This window comes from Piliocolobus tephrosceles, chromosome X (assembly GCF_002776525.5).
Source record: "Piliocolobus tephrosceles isolate RC106 chromosome X, ASM277652v3, whole genome shotgun sequence".
Taxonomy (NCBI): domain Eukaryota; kingdom Metazoa; phylum Chordata; class Mammalia; order Primates; family Cercopithecidae; genus Piliocolobus; species Piliocolobus tephrosceles.
The window spans coordinates 17,658,309-17,672,945 of NC_045455.1; the positions used below are offsets into that span (position 1 = coordinate 17,658,309).

The 14,637-nt window shown below is 36.7% G+C and overlaps 1 protein-coding gene across 1 annotated transcript in view; it reads left to right on the forward strand.

Moving 5' to 3' along the window:
• The window catches only part of UGGT2 (UDP-glucose glycoprotein glucosyltransferase 2), a 586,709-nt gene that overhangs the window by 115,463 nt on the left and 456,609 nt on the right, over positions 1-14,637 (forward strand). Inside the window, exons 16-20 of the mRNA XM_031934986.1 lie at positions 16-150; positions 3,842-4,006; positions 10,216-10,339; positions 10,426-10,524; positions 11,780-11,874. Coding sequence (XP_031790846.1) covers positions 16-150; positions 3,842-4,006; positions 10,216-10,339; positions 10,426-10,524; positions 11,780-11,874 — 618 coding nt within the window. The remainder of the gene's footprint in view (positions 1-15; positions 151-3,841; positions 4,007-10,215; positions 10,340-10,425; positions 10,525-11,779; positions 11,875-14,637) is intronic.

The window sequence follows — 14,637 nt, forward strand, 5'->3', positions numbered from 1 at the left end:
TCTAAATTTTCACAGATGTACCAAGAAATGAAGAAGGATCAAAATATACTCACTGTGGACAATGTGAAGAGTGTTCTCCAAAATACATTTCCTCATGCTAATGTTTGGGATATTTTGGGAATTAATTCTGAATATGATGAAGAAAGAAAGGTAAGTTGGGACATTATGTTAAGTGAAGTAAGCCAGGCACAGAAAGACAAGCACCACATGATCTCTTCTCATGTAGAATCTTAAAAAAATGTCAGACTCACAGAAACAGAGCAAAAAGGTGGTTACCAGAGCCTGGGGATGGCAGAATTGGGGAGATATTCATCAAAGGATACAAAATTTCAGTTAGACTAGAGAAGTAAGTTTAAGAGATCGATCATACATGGTGATAACTATAGTTAATGACAACATATTGTATACTTGAAAATTACTAAGAGAATACATTTTAAGGATTCTCACCACAAAATATGAGAAGTATGTAAGGTAATGCATATGATAATTGGCTTCATTAGCTATTCCACAATGTACATGAATATCAAAATATGTTGTATATCATAAACATATAATTTTTACTTGTCATTTTTTTAAAAGGTAAACAATTAGAGGCTCAACCCAGAAGATTCAGAAAGAGCCAGAAAAAAAGGCAACAACTCAAATAAATTTTCAGAGAAAGAAATAGTACAAAGAAATTCCAAAAATTAACGTATATGAGCCTTCATTAGAAGGGACTCACCAAATACCCAACGCATTGAATGAAAGTGGAATGCTCTGGGGCATGGGGATAAGGAATACTTTTCTGAAGAAATGGTATTTAAGCTGAAGTTCTGAAACAGGAGGAAAAGTTAGACAAAAGAAAACAAAGGGGTTGTAAGAGATTAACATTCCAGTCAGAGAAAAATGCTGAGGTCTGAGATGTAAAGGAATTGAGAGAAGCTGATGTTGCTACTGTGTAGACTGAAAGCATACGTTGTGCCTGTGTTAATGGGGTACAGTTGAGGAGATAAGGCTGGAGAGGCAAGCAAGGGGTCTGAATACACAGGATCTTGTGAACAATATTTAATGCACTCATATCAGTAGAAGCTCTTGGCAACAGTGAAAAACCTGAAAGGAATTAAGTAGTGAAGTGACAGTGACATGCATTTCTTTAAAAGAGCATTCTTCTTTGTTGAGAATGGATTGTTGGTGGGGAGGAGTAGGTGTGGTGATAATGTATTGGGAAATATAAGGTGAGAAATGTGAGATGGACTGGAGGCTTTTGGAAGAAGTGGAGACAGAGAAAATGGACATACTTGAATTATTTAGGAAGTGCCATCCAGGTGCTGCTGGATTGGATAGGGTAGAGGGGAGATGAGAAATTGTCAAGGGTAACTCCTAGGGTTCAGCTGAACAACTAACTGGTAGCATTGATGCCATTGCTAAGAAGGAAAGGAGTGGAGGAAAAAAGGATTGGGAAATAAAATGAGAAGTGCAGTTTTTTTACATAGAGAATTTGAGGTGCCTGTGAGACTTCCAAGGGAGTTGTGAAATCAGCAACTGGATATATGATCTATAGCTCAGAAGATGTGTGAGCTAAAAATATATAATGCAGTGTCATTGACTTATTTGTGGTAATTAGCTTTTGGAGTAGAAAGATTGCCTAATTGGAAGTCATAGAGTAAGAGCAGAAGAGTGCCGGTATTTCTAGGAGGGACATCTTTCTTGAGTTCCAAACCCATGTATTCAACTGCTTAGTGGATTTCCCGTAAGCATCTTAAATCAAAAGAATCTAAAATCATGCCCAAGATCTTCCTTGTTGCCCCAAACTTTTTTTCTTCTTTATCTCCTATTCTAGAGAGTAGGTAGCAACCACTCACCCAGACCACCCATGCTGAAAGCCTAATAGTCATCCTTAACTAATTGTTTTCCTCACACCCTCCCAAAAAATAGGTCATCAAGTTCTATCAGTTTTGCCTGTTAAATATTTTGGAATCTGTTAAATATTTCAGAAACAGCTTCATTCTCATCTTGCCTATTACCACCGACTTTTGTTTTTGCCCTTGCTTTGTCTTTCCCATACAACTGTGGTAGCCCTTGAAGCAGTGTCCCAGAATATGCTCCTTCTTTAACATTGTTGCCATTGTATCCTTTTAAAAATAAGCAAATCAGATATTATTTGCTATGAACTCTCTTCCTAGATAGAGGATATTATTTACCATGACCTCTTTGATACCCCCAAAATACTGTATCAAGCTTACTTTTAATGTATCCATCTCTCCCTATCCTTATTAAACTATAAGTTTCTTTAGGAGAGAGTTTGCATATCATTTACATGAATTCATAAACCTAATACATAGTAGGTGCCCACTAAATGCACAGATAGTATAGTACAGTAGTTAAGAGTTCAGACTCTTGGTCAGACAGATCTGGGTGCAAATTCCACTTCCAAAACGCTGTGGCTGTGTAACATAAGAAGTTATTTAATCTCTCTGTATCTGTTTTATCATCTGTAAAATTGATGTAATAGTAGTACTTGGCTTTCTAAAGTATTTGTGACAATGTTGGCTATAATAATGATAATACTTAGTATTGGATAGCAAATGAGTTATGTAGTCACTTTTTAACTCATAAGCTAAAATTCAAATGTTGAGGACCTTTATGATCGGGCCTCTGCCTACACCGCTCTCTAACTCCATATCTGACAGCTGTCCCCCATATTTCACACCCTGTAAACACTGCTCTATTAGTCCATTTTCATGCTGCTGATAAAACATACCTGAGACTAGCAATTTACAAAAGAAAGCGGTTTAATGGACTCACATTTCCTTGTGGCTGGGGAAACCTCACAATCATGGCAGAAGGTGAAAGGCATGTCTCACATGATGGCAGACAAGAAAACTTATGCAGGGAAATTCTCCCTTGTAAAACTAGCAGATCTCATGAGACATATTCACTGTCACTAGAATAGCGTGGGAAGGACCTGCCTTCATGATCTCATTACCTCCCACTGGGTCCCCCCACAACATGTGGGAATTGTAGGAGCTACAATTTAAGATGAGAATTGGGTGGGGGCACAGCCAAACCATATCAACTGTGAATTTACCATTGCGTAAGTATACCACACTCTCACTTCCCTTTCAGTCCTTGCTATACTCTCTTCACTTGCAATGTCTTTCTCTACTTTATCTCCCTGGGAAATTTTTATTAAGCCTTTAAGACTTTTAGTATCACTCCCTAAAAGAACCCTGTATAATCCCTTCCTCTCCATATTCCAGCTTGATTAGGTGCTTCTCCTGGGCCTCACAGAATCTTCTACATGCCTGTGTTTTCTCTGTATGTATGTGAACCCCTTGAGAAAAGACTTTCAGCTCTATAATCACAGTGTCTAGCCTAATGCAGGTGGCAGGATTGAATCAGTGTTTATTGAATGTATAAATACAGGGATAAATAAGTCTCTGATGCCGATAAATGTTTGGATTTTTAATGTTAAGTAAATGTCATACGCTATACCAAGAATCAGCAAGTTCACCCACTGCTTGTTTTTGTGAAGTATTTTGGGGACACAGCCATACTTGTTTATTCATGTGTCGTCTGTGACTGCTTTTGTGCTGTAACATAAGAGTGGAGTCATTGTGTCGGAAACTAGGTGGCTCACAAAGCCTAAAATATTTACTCTCTGGCCCTTTACAGAAAAAGTTTTTTGACTCCTTGTAGGTAATTTACTTTCCTTTAAGCAGTGTTTAGAAAGGACAGATAAAGTTAGCAAAATGGATGTTTTTTCCCATGGTGTATAGAAATGTGGCAGTGTTCCATTTTCTTATGTTTATTTTTCAAACAATCATATTTTATTTAACACTGATGTTTTTTAACTGAATAGACTGGAGCAAGCTTTTATAAGATGACTGGCCTGGGACCTTTGCCTCAAGCTCTTTATAATGGTGAACCATTTAAACATGAAGAGATGAATATTAAAGAACTAGAAATGGCTGTTCTTCAAAGAATGATGGATGCATCTGTATATTTACAAAGAGAAGTTTTTTTGGTAGGTAAGCATTTATAAGAAAATACACAATGAATAATATTTATAAATGATATTATTAAAATTTTATTTTAATGACAAGTTAATTTGGTAAAAAAATTTTCATTCTGATCATTTAATAGTGATTTTTTAAATGCTACTTTTAGCAGCTCAAGCCACACCACCGTCCTTGTGCAGAGACTGTGGTGCAGTGAGGCCCTTTACACTCCATGCCAAGGCAGATCTTTAGGAATCTGGAACACCCACTGTCCTCGATTAGGAGTTTAGGCTACCGTGCTCCCTATGCAGAGAACTTGGAGCCAAGGAGGTTTCCCAGCTCCATGCCTAGGCACACCTCTGGACACCTGGTGGTTGCCCACTGTATTCTCCCTCAGTATTGGTGCTTGTGCCTGCCCTTAGGGTACCTGTAGGCAGGCCTGCTCAATCTGGCCCTGCCCATCTTGCCCACCATGTTTGAGCAGGGAACTCAGACCACTGTGCACACCATAGATCAGCCTATTGCCTGAGACAACAGAGAGATTATCCCAGTAACAAGGATCAAGTATTTACCCTGCCATGTTGGCCTCAGGTGGCTTTTACTCATGAGGGCTGTCTACTGGCTTGTAGGTCAAACCACACAGCCCAAAGTAAAATCAGCTGATAGAAAAGCATAGGGCTATAGAAGCATCACTTAAAGAATTTCAAAATACAATTGAAAGCTCTATCAATAGACTGGACCAAGCAGGAGAAAGAATTTCAGAGCCCGAAAACCAGTCTTTTGAACTAACCCAGTCAGATAAAAATCACAAAAAAGAATTTAGGCCAGGCGTGGTGGTTTATACCTGTAATCCCACCACTTTGGCAGGTCAATTCAAGAGGATAGCTTGAGCTGAGGAGTTTGAGACCAGCCTGGGCAACATAGTGAGACCTCCTCTCTACAAAAAAACTTAAAATTTAACCAGGTGTGGTGATGTGTGCCTATAGTCCCAGCTACTCAAAAGGCTGAGGCAGGGGGATCACTTGAGCCTAGGAGATGGAGGCTGCAATGAGTCATGATCATGCCACTGCACTCTAGCCTGGATGACAGAGTGAGACCCTGTCTGAAAAGAAAAAAAAAAAAAAGAATTTTAAAAAAATGAACAGTGTTCAAGAAATACGGGATTATGTTAAAGGAACCAAACCTACAAATTATTGGCATTCCTGCTAGAGAAGGAGAAAAACAACCAGGAAAACATATTTGAGGGAATAATTCAAGAAAATTTCCCTGATCTTGCTAGTGAAGTAGACATTCAGTTACAAGAAATTCAGAGAACACTGTGAGATACTTTACAAAGTTAGCATCACCAAGGCTTATAGTCACCAAACTGTCCAAGGTCAGTGCTGAAGTAAAAATCTTAAAGGCAACTAGAGGAAAACAGGCAGATCCCATACAAAGGGAACCCTATCAGACTAACAACAGACTTCTCAGTGGCCTATTTTCAGCATTCTTAAAGAAAAGAAATTCCAACCAATAATTTTGTATCTTGTCAAACTAAACTTCATAAGTGAAGGAGAAATAAAATATTTTCCAGACAAGCAAACACTAAAGGAATTCATTAGCACTAAACTGGCCTTACAAGAGCTCTTTAAGGGAATGGAAGAATGGTACAAAAACACACTTAAGTACATAGCCCACAGAACCTATAAAGTATCCACATGATAGAAACGGAAAAGCAGCCAGCTAAGAACTTCACATAGGATCAAAACCTCATGTACCAATATTAACCTTGAATATAAATGGCCTAAGTGCCTCACTTAAAAGGCACAGAGTGGCAGTTGGATAAAAAACAAGACCCATCTGTCTGCTGTCTTCAGGAGACCAATCCCATGCATGATGACACCTATGGGCTCAAAGTAAAGGGTTGGAGAAAGATTTATCATGCAAACAAAACAAAAGCAGAAGTTGCTATTCTTAGATAAAACAAACTTGAAACCAACAATAGATAATTATAAAGTGTTCAACAAGAAGACTTAACTATCCCAAATATATATGCACCAACACTAGAGCTCCCAGATTCATAAAACAAATACTACCACCGCTATGAAAAATCTTAAGACAGCTACACAATAATAGTGGGAGACTTCAATTCCCCCACTATTATTGAACTAACCCACTCAGACAAAAATAAACAACAACGAATTTAGGCGAGGCATGGTGGTTCATGTCTGTAATCCCACCACTTTGGAAGGTCAGTCCAAGAGGATTGCTTGAGCTGAGGAGTTTGACACCAGCCTGGGCAACCTAGTGAAACCTCTCTACAAAAATCTTAAAACAGCCAGGCGTCGTGGTGTGTGCCTGTACTCCCAGCTACTCAAAAGCCTGAGGAAGGAGGAAGACGGCAGACAGACAAGTCTTGTTTTTTATCCCACTTGCCATTCTGTGCTTTTTAAATGAGGTCTGTAGGCCATTTATATTCAGGGTTAATATTGGTACATGAGGTTTTGAGCCTGTCATGAAGTTCTTAGCTGGCTCCTTGCTGTTTCTATCATATGTTAGACACTGATAGTGTTAGACAGATTATCAAGGCAGAAAACTAACAAATTCTGGACTTAAATGGACACTGACCAGTTGGACTTAATAGACATCTACAGAACATTCCACCGATCAGCCACAGAATATTTATTCTTTTCAGATGCACACAGAGCATACTCCAAGATCAAGCACATGCTTGCCCATAAAGCAAATCTCAATAAATTTTTAAAATCAAAATCATACCAACATACTCATGGGCCACAGTAGAATAAAAATAGAAATCAGAACTCAGAACATCTCTCAAAACTACATAATTATATAGAAACTAAACAACTTGCTTTTGACATCACTTTTGGGTAAACAGTGAAAAATTAAGGCCGCAATAATAAAAATTCAAATAAATGAAAATGAAAAACATACCAAGATCTCTGGCATGCAGCAAAAGCAGTGTTAAGAGGAAAGTTTGTAACGCTAGCCACCTATCTCAAAAATTTAGAACGATCTCAAAATAATGACTTAACATCACACTGAGAGGAATTAGGAAAAACAAGAATGAACTAACCTCAAAGCTAGCAGAAGAAAAGAAATAACTAAAATCAGAGCAGAACTGTACAAAATTGAGACCAAAAAATTTGTACAATGAATCAGTGAAACCAAACGTTGGCTCTTGGAAAGGAAAAACAAGATCGATAGACCACTAGCTAGATGAACAGAAAAAGGAGAAAAGATCTAAATTAGCACAAGTAGAAGCAACAAAAGTGACATTACAACTGATCCCGTAGAAATACCAAAGATCCTCAGAAGACCTCTGTGCACACAAACTGGAAAATCTAGAGGAAATGGATAAATTCCTGGTCTCCCAAGATTGAATCAGGAAGAAATTGACACCCTGAACAGACTGTTATGTTCCGTAATTGAACAGTAATAATAAACCTACCAACCAGTAAAAGCCCTGGACCAGATGGATTTATAGCTGAATTCTGCCAGGTGTACAAAGAAGACTGTTACCAATCCTACTGAAACTATTCCAAAAAACCAAGGAGGAGTGATTAATGCCTCCCTAACTCATTCTGCAAAACCCGTGTTATCCTGATACCAAAACCTGGCAAACATGCAACGAAAAACTACAGGCTATTACTGACGAACATAGATGGAAAAATCCTCAATAAAATACTAGCAAACAATCCAGCAGCATACCAAAAAATTAATTCACCATAATCAAATAGGCTTCTCTCCTGGGAAAGGTTGGTTCAACATTAACAAATCAGTAAATGTCATTCACCACGTAAACAGAATTTAAAACAAAAAATGTGATCATTTTTTTGATAGATGCTGAAAAAGTATTCAGTAAAATCGAACATCCCTTCATGATAAAAAAAAAAAACCCTCAATAAACTGCATTGAAGGAACATACCTCAAAAGAATAAGAGCCATCTATGACAAACCCATTGCCAGTGTCGTACTGAACAGGCAAAAGCTGGAAACATTCCCCTTGAGAACTGGAACAGGAGAAGGATGCCCAGTCTCACTATTCCTGTTCATTATAGTACTGGAAGTCTTAGCCAGAGCAATCAGGCAAGAGCAATAAATAAAAGGCATCCAAATAGTAAAAGAAGTCCAGTATCTCTCTTCACTGATGATATGATTCTACACCTAGAAAACCCTAAGGACTCCACCAGACAACTCCTGGAACTGATAAATTACCTCAGTAAAGTTTCAGGATTCAAAATCAATGCACAAAAATCAGTAGCATTTCTATAGACCAATAACATTCAAGCTGAGAACCAAATCAAGAACTCAGTCCCATTTACAGTAGACACACACAAAATAACTAACTAGGAATACAGCTAACTAAGGAGGTGAAAGATCTCTACAAGGAGAATTACTAAACGCTGCTGAAAGTAATCATATATTATACAAACAAATGGGTAAATATTCCATGCTCACGGATTGGAAGACTAAATATTGTTAACATGGCCATACTGCCCAACACAATCTATAGATTTAATGCTATTCCTTCAAACTGTCAATATCATTATTCACAGAATTGGAAAAACTATTCTAAAATCATATGGAACCAGAAAAGAGCCCATACAGCCAAGGCAATTCCAAGAAAAAGAATAAATCTGAAGGCATATTACCCAACTTCACACTATACTACAAGGCCAGAGCAGCATGGAACTGGTAGAAAATAGACACATAGATTAACGGAACAGAATAAAGAACCCAGAAATAAAGCCACACACCTGCAACCATTTTAGCTTTGACAAAGTTGACAAAAATTAGTGGGGAAAGGATCCTCGATTCAATAAATGGTCCTAGGATAGCTGGCTAGCCACATGCAAACAAATGAAACTGGACCCCTGCTTTTCACCACATTCAAAACTTAACACAAGATGGATTAAACAGTTAAGTATAAGACTGAAAACTATAAGAATTCTAGAAGAAAATCTGGGAAACACCATTCTGGACATCAGTCTTGGGAAATCATTTATGGCTAAGATCTCAAAAGCAATTGCATCAAAAACAAAACTTGACACGTGGGACCTAATTAATTAAACTAAAGAGCACAGCAAAAGAAACTCACAACAGAGTAAACACACACCCTACAGAATATACAGAAAATATTCACATACTATACATCTGACAAAGTTCTAATATCCATAAGTAGCAAACAAATCAAGTAAAGAATAAATAACCCCTTTAAAAAGTAGGCAAATGACATTAACAGATACTTCTCAAAAGAAGACACACAGGCAGCCACCAAGCATATAAAGAAATGTTCAACATTACTAATCCTTAGATAAGTGCAAATCAAAACCACAAGGAGACACCATCTTGTACCACTTAGAATGGCTATTATTAAAAAGTCAAAAAACAACAGATGCTGGCGAGACTGAGGAGAAAAGGGAATGCGTATACACTGTTAGTGGGGATGTAAATTAGTTCAGCCCCCTTTGGAAAGCAGTTTGTAGATGTTTCAAAGAACTTAAAACAGAACTGCCATTCAACCTGGCAATCCCATTACTGGGTACATCTCCAAAGGAAAATAAATCGTTCTACCAAAAAGACACATGTATGTTCATTGCAGCACTATTCATAATAGCAAAGATGTAGAATCAGCCTAGGTGTCCATCAGTGGTGGATTGGTTAAAGAAAATGTGGTACATATATAAACTGTGGAATACTATGCAGTGATTAAAAATGAAATCAGGCCCTTTGCAGCAACATGGACTCAGCTGGAGGCCAAGGAAACTAACACAGAAGCAGGAAACCAAACACTGCATGTTCTCACTTGTAAGTGGGAGCTAAACATTGCATACTAATAGACATAAAGATGGCAGCAAGAGACGCTGGGGACTTCTAGAGGGGAGAGGGAAGGGTTGAAAAACTATCTGGTACTATGCTCACTACCTGGGTAATGGGATCAGTCATACCGCCAACTTCAGCATTGATATACCCGTGTTGTAACCAATCTGCATGTGTACCCTCAAATCTAAAATAAAAGCTGAAATTCTTAAAAAAAATATTTAATTAAATTTATCTTAGGCGTATTTGCATCTAAAAATTGCTTAATTGGAAAAGTTGTAATTGTTACAAGAAAATATTGTAATAATTCTAAATTGCTTATTTATTTTTGATTAATCTTTATATCTGCATAGTTTTTGAAACATGGATATAAATTGCCTATGTTATCTAAATAACATTTTTGTTATTTTAGGGCACATTAAATGATCGCACGAATGCAATTGATTTTCTAATGGATAGGCATAATGTTGTACCCCGTATAAATTCTTTGATTTTGCATGCTAACCAGCAGTACCTCAATTTAATATCTACATCAGGTAAAATAATCCTATACTGTTCTACAAATGCTTACTGAGTTGTGAATGCTTTATTTATATTTAACATTTAATTTGAAATTTTTCAGTAACTGCTGATGTTGAAGATTTCTCTACTTTCTTTTTCTTGGATTCACAAGATAAGAGTGCTGTAATTGCAAAGAACATGTATTATTTAACCCAAGACGGTAATAAGCATATTTTATTTACCTGAATTCTTAAAGTGATAGAAACTTGTAATCTTCATAAGGCAGTTGTATAATAAATTTTAATATGTTGGTATTTTTGAGTAGAGGCCTAGATTTCAATTTTAGAGTTTGTGAATTTTTTAGTATTTAACGTGTGCTGAGAAAACAATGCCTTCTATTCTAGCTTTGTTTATCTTATTTTTGCCTTTTTTAAAGTAAACTATTTTCACCTTTTTAAGAAAAGAATAAAATCTTTTCAGTACTATGTAAACTATCTTATAATGTATAAAGTACAATTACCACATCAGAGAAGATAATAATTCTTCTGCATTCTGATTAAATAACATGCAATGTTTTGCTTAAGGTAGGGGTTACAATCAGAAGAGAGGAGACCAAGACAGTAACACACTTGGGAAAAAGGATTTAGCCAAAACCAAGAAGTCTGCTGTGGGACTATAGATTTGTTAGGGTAAAATTAACTATTCAGATAGATGAATGTAATTCGAATTTGGTTGGTTTTTGTTTTGCTTTGTTTTGTTTGGCCTGCTTTGCTCTAGAAATAAAAACGAGCCAATGAGTAAAAGATTAAAGAAGGCTGATTTTGGTCTCAGTAGAGAAGTGGTAATTTTCTAACAGAGTGCATTAAACAGATGGGATGAACTATGTTGTAAGGGGCAAACTTTTATATAGGAGAGAGATTTAAAGCAGAGGCCACACAACCAGTTCTTGTAAACACTGTAGACGAAATCAGAGTTTCTACCAGATGGCTCCTGGATTACTGTCTAACAGATTCCATGATTTTATGTTCATAAAGGAATATGGCTACATATTGCTGTTTTCTGTATCTACTAGTAAGCTTGATTGTTATGGTTTTACATACATGTGGGATATAAATTTTTTTTTTTTTTTTTTTTTTAACAAATGTAGCTAGAAGGCAGATTTGCTTACCAACACTGGGAGTTTTATGTAAGCTTGTTTAATGAGTTACTCTTCTAGCTGGAAGCTTTATATATGCTTGTATAATGAATTACCCTTGTAGCATTTTTATATGTAATTTTATATGTATTTATTTTGTATGTATATATATGTACATGCACATACACATTCACACATAAAATTTTAACAATCTTTGCTTATTTGCAGAAATATTATTTTAATATATTTGTTTTTTTTAATGTGTTAACTGCAGATGTTCCCCTGCTTTTGTTTTATTTTAAAAAAGAGTTAATTTGAGTAAACTGTTTGAAACTTTCAGATGACAGTAAAATTTCTGTAGTCACTCTCTGGATTATTGCAGATTTTGATAAGCCTTCTGGGAGAAAACTTCTTTTTAATGCATTAGAGCACATGGTAAGTACCTAGATATTCTTACCAACAGTTTTAAATTATTGCATGTTAAGGAAAGCAATATGAAGAACATGCTGTAAATATTTTCCCCTCCATGTTAATGTTTTAATTCAGTAGACTAAGGAAGGAATTCAGATTTAGTCTTCATGTAAAATAGGTAACTTTGCTCAGGAAAAGAAAAACCTACCTGTTTTCTGTGACTCGTGACATATATTCTCTGGTAGCCCTTGTGATCAGACATACAAATACCTCCTATCGATTACAAATAGGGTATTAAACAAAGTAAATAACTCTAGACCCTACCACCACTTCAGTGACCCGAAATCCACTATTTACCAAAAATAGCTAGTAATAGCAAATTTTGGTCACATAATTAAGCAGCACTTTCTTTCCCTGATTCTTTAAGAAAAACTAAGTAAATTTATTTCAATGAAGAATATTTTAAACCTTAAGTCAACATTAAATGTCTTGTTATTAATTATAAACCAGTATACTTCAAGAGTGTACATTTCTGTATATAAAAGTAGTCTTTCATAACTGTCTGTATTTCTAAGTTAACATATGTTTATATAGATAAAAAAATACTTAAGAAACATAAACCAAAATATTTTATGAAATTGTTTTTATATTAGCTAAGTATAAATTTATTGCCGTATAAATTTGTTTACCACTTGGTAGTAAACAGTGAACATTTACCTTAACAGTTTCTGAGGTTCCAGAATTTAGGAGCAGCTTACCTGAGTGGTTCTACCTTAGATTCTTTTATAACGCTATAGTTAAGATTTTGGTTATAGTTGCAGTGATCCCAAGGCTTCACTGAAGCGGGAGGACAAGCTTCTAAGATGACTCACTTACATGCCACTGCAGGAGTCCTCAGTGTTTCATTGACTTTTAGCAGAGTGCTTTATTCCATTGCCACATAGACCTCTTTTTGGTGTTACTTAAGTGCCCTCACTTAATATGATGGGAAGATTGCATGAGGCCAGGAGTTCAAGCCCAGTCTGGGCAACATAACAAGACTCTGTCTCTAAAAAAAAAATTTTTTTTAAACAATTAGCCAGATGTGGTGATGCACACCTGTAGTCCCAGTTATTCGAGAGGCTGAGGTGGGAGGATCACTTGAGCCCAGGAGTTTGAGACTGCAGTGAGCTGTGATCACACCATTGTACTCTAGTCTGGGTAATAGAGTGAGACCCCAATAATTAGTCAGTGAAGAAAAGAACGTACTGAACATAAGGGTTGTTAACATTTGTAGACTCCTGATAATTTTTAAGAAATGACTTTCCAAATGGCTGTTAATTTTCATAGTTTTTGAGGGGATCTGTCACATCACAGTATTGAAAGCCTTGATTTTTGTTATACCTAATTCTTTCTGCCAATTTAAAAAACAAAGATAGTTTCTTTTTTTTTAATTATTATTTGTTTTTCTTTTGAGACAGTGTCTCGCTCTGTCATTGAGGCTGGAGTGCAATGGTGTGATCTTGGCTCACCACAGCACCCAACTCCTGGGCTCAAGCAGTCCTCCCACCTCAGCCTCCTGGGCAGCTTGGGACTGCAGGTGCATGCCATCACACCCAGCTAATTTTTGTATTTTTTGTAGAGACAGGAGTTTTGCCATGTCATCTTGGCTGGTGTCAAACTCTCGAGCTTGAGTGATCAACTCACCTCAGCTTCCCAAAGTGCTGAGATTACAGGCATGAGCCACTGTGCCTGCCCAAAGATGGCGTCTTATTTGTATTTATTTGATAAGTAGTTACAGGGAAAATTTTTCTTTCAATATGACTTTATTTTTAGCTTAGATTCAGGGGGTACATGTGGAGATTTGTTACATGGGCATATTGTGTGATGCTGAGGTCGGAGCTTCTAATGATTCTCTTGTCCAAGTATCAAACATAGTACCTGATAGGTAGTTTTTCAACTCTCGTGGCCCCCCTTTCTCCCTCTCCATCCCCTTTTGGAGTCCCCAGTGTCTACTCACATATTTGTGTCCCTGAGTATCCATTGTTTAGCTCCCACATAAGTGAGAACATGCAGCATTTAATTTTCTGGTTTTGTTAGTTCACTTAGAATAATGGCCTCCAGCCAAGCCCATGTTGCTGCAAAGGACACGATCTCATTCTATCAATCAATGTGTAGATTGATTTCAATCTGTACATATTGTGTAGTATTCCATGGTATATCTGAGTCACATTTTCTTTATTCAGTCCACCATTGATGGGCACCTAGGTTGATTCCATGTCTTTGCCATTGTGAATAGTACTGTGAAACATGAGTGCAGGTACCTTTTTTGGTAGAATGATTTATTTTTCTTTGGATATATACCCAGCAATGGAATTGTTGGGTCAAATGGTAATTCTGTTTTTAGTTCTCTGAGAAATCTCCAAACTGCTTTTCACAGTGACTGAACTAATTTTCATTCCCACTGTGTTTAGGCATTCCCTTTTTCTCTGCAACCTTGCGAGCATCTGTTATTTTTTGACTTTTTAGTAATACCAGTTCTGACTGGTATGAGATGGTATCTCTTTGTATTTTTGATTTGCATCTCTCTGATGAGTTAGTGATATTGAGCATTTTTTCATGTTTGTTGGCAGCTTGTATGTCTTCTTCTTAGAAGTGCCCGTGTCCTTTGCTCACTCTGTAATGGGGTTGTTTTTGTCCTCTTGATTTGTTTATGGAACATTTTTCTATGTTTATTAGCCAGTTATGTTTCTTTTCTGAATAAGTATTTTTCTGTAACTTCATGTAGTGCTCCTGCGGAAAAAAAAA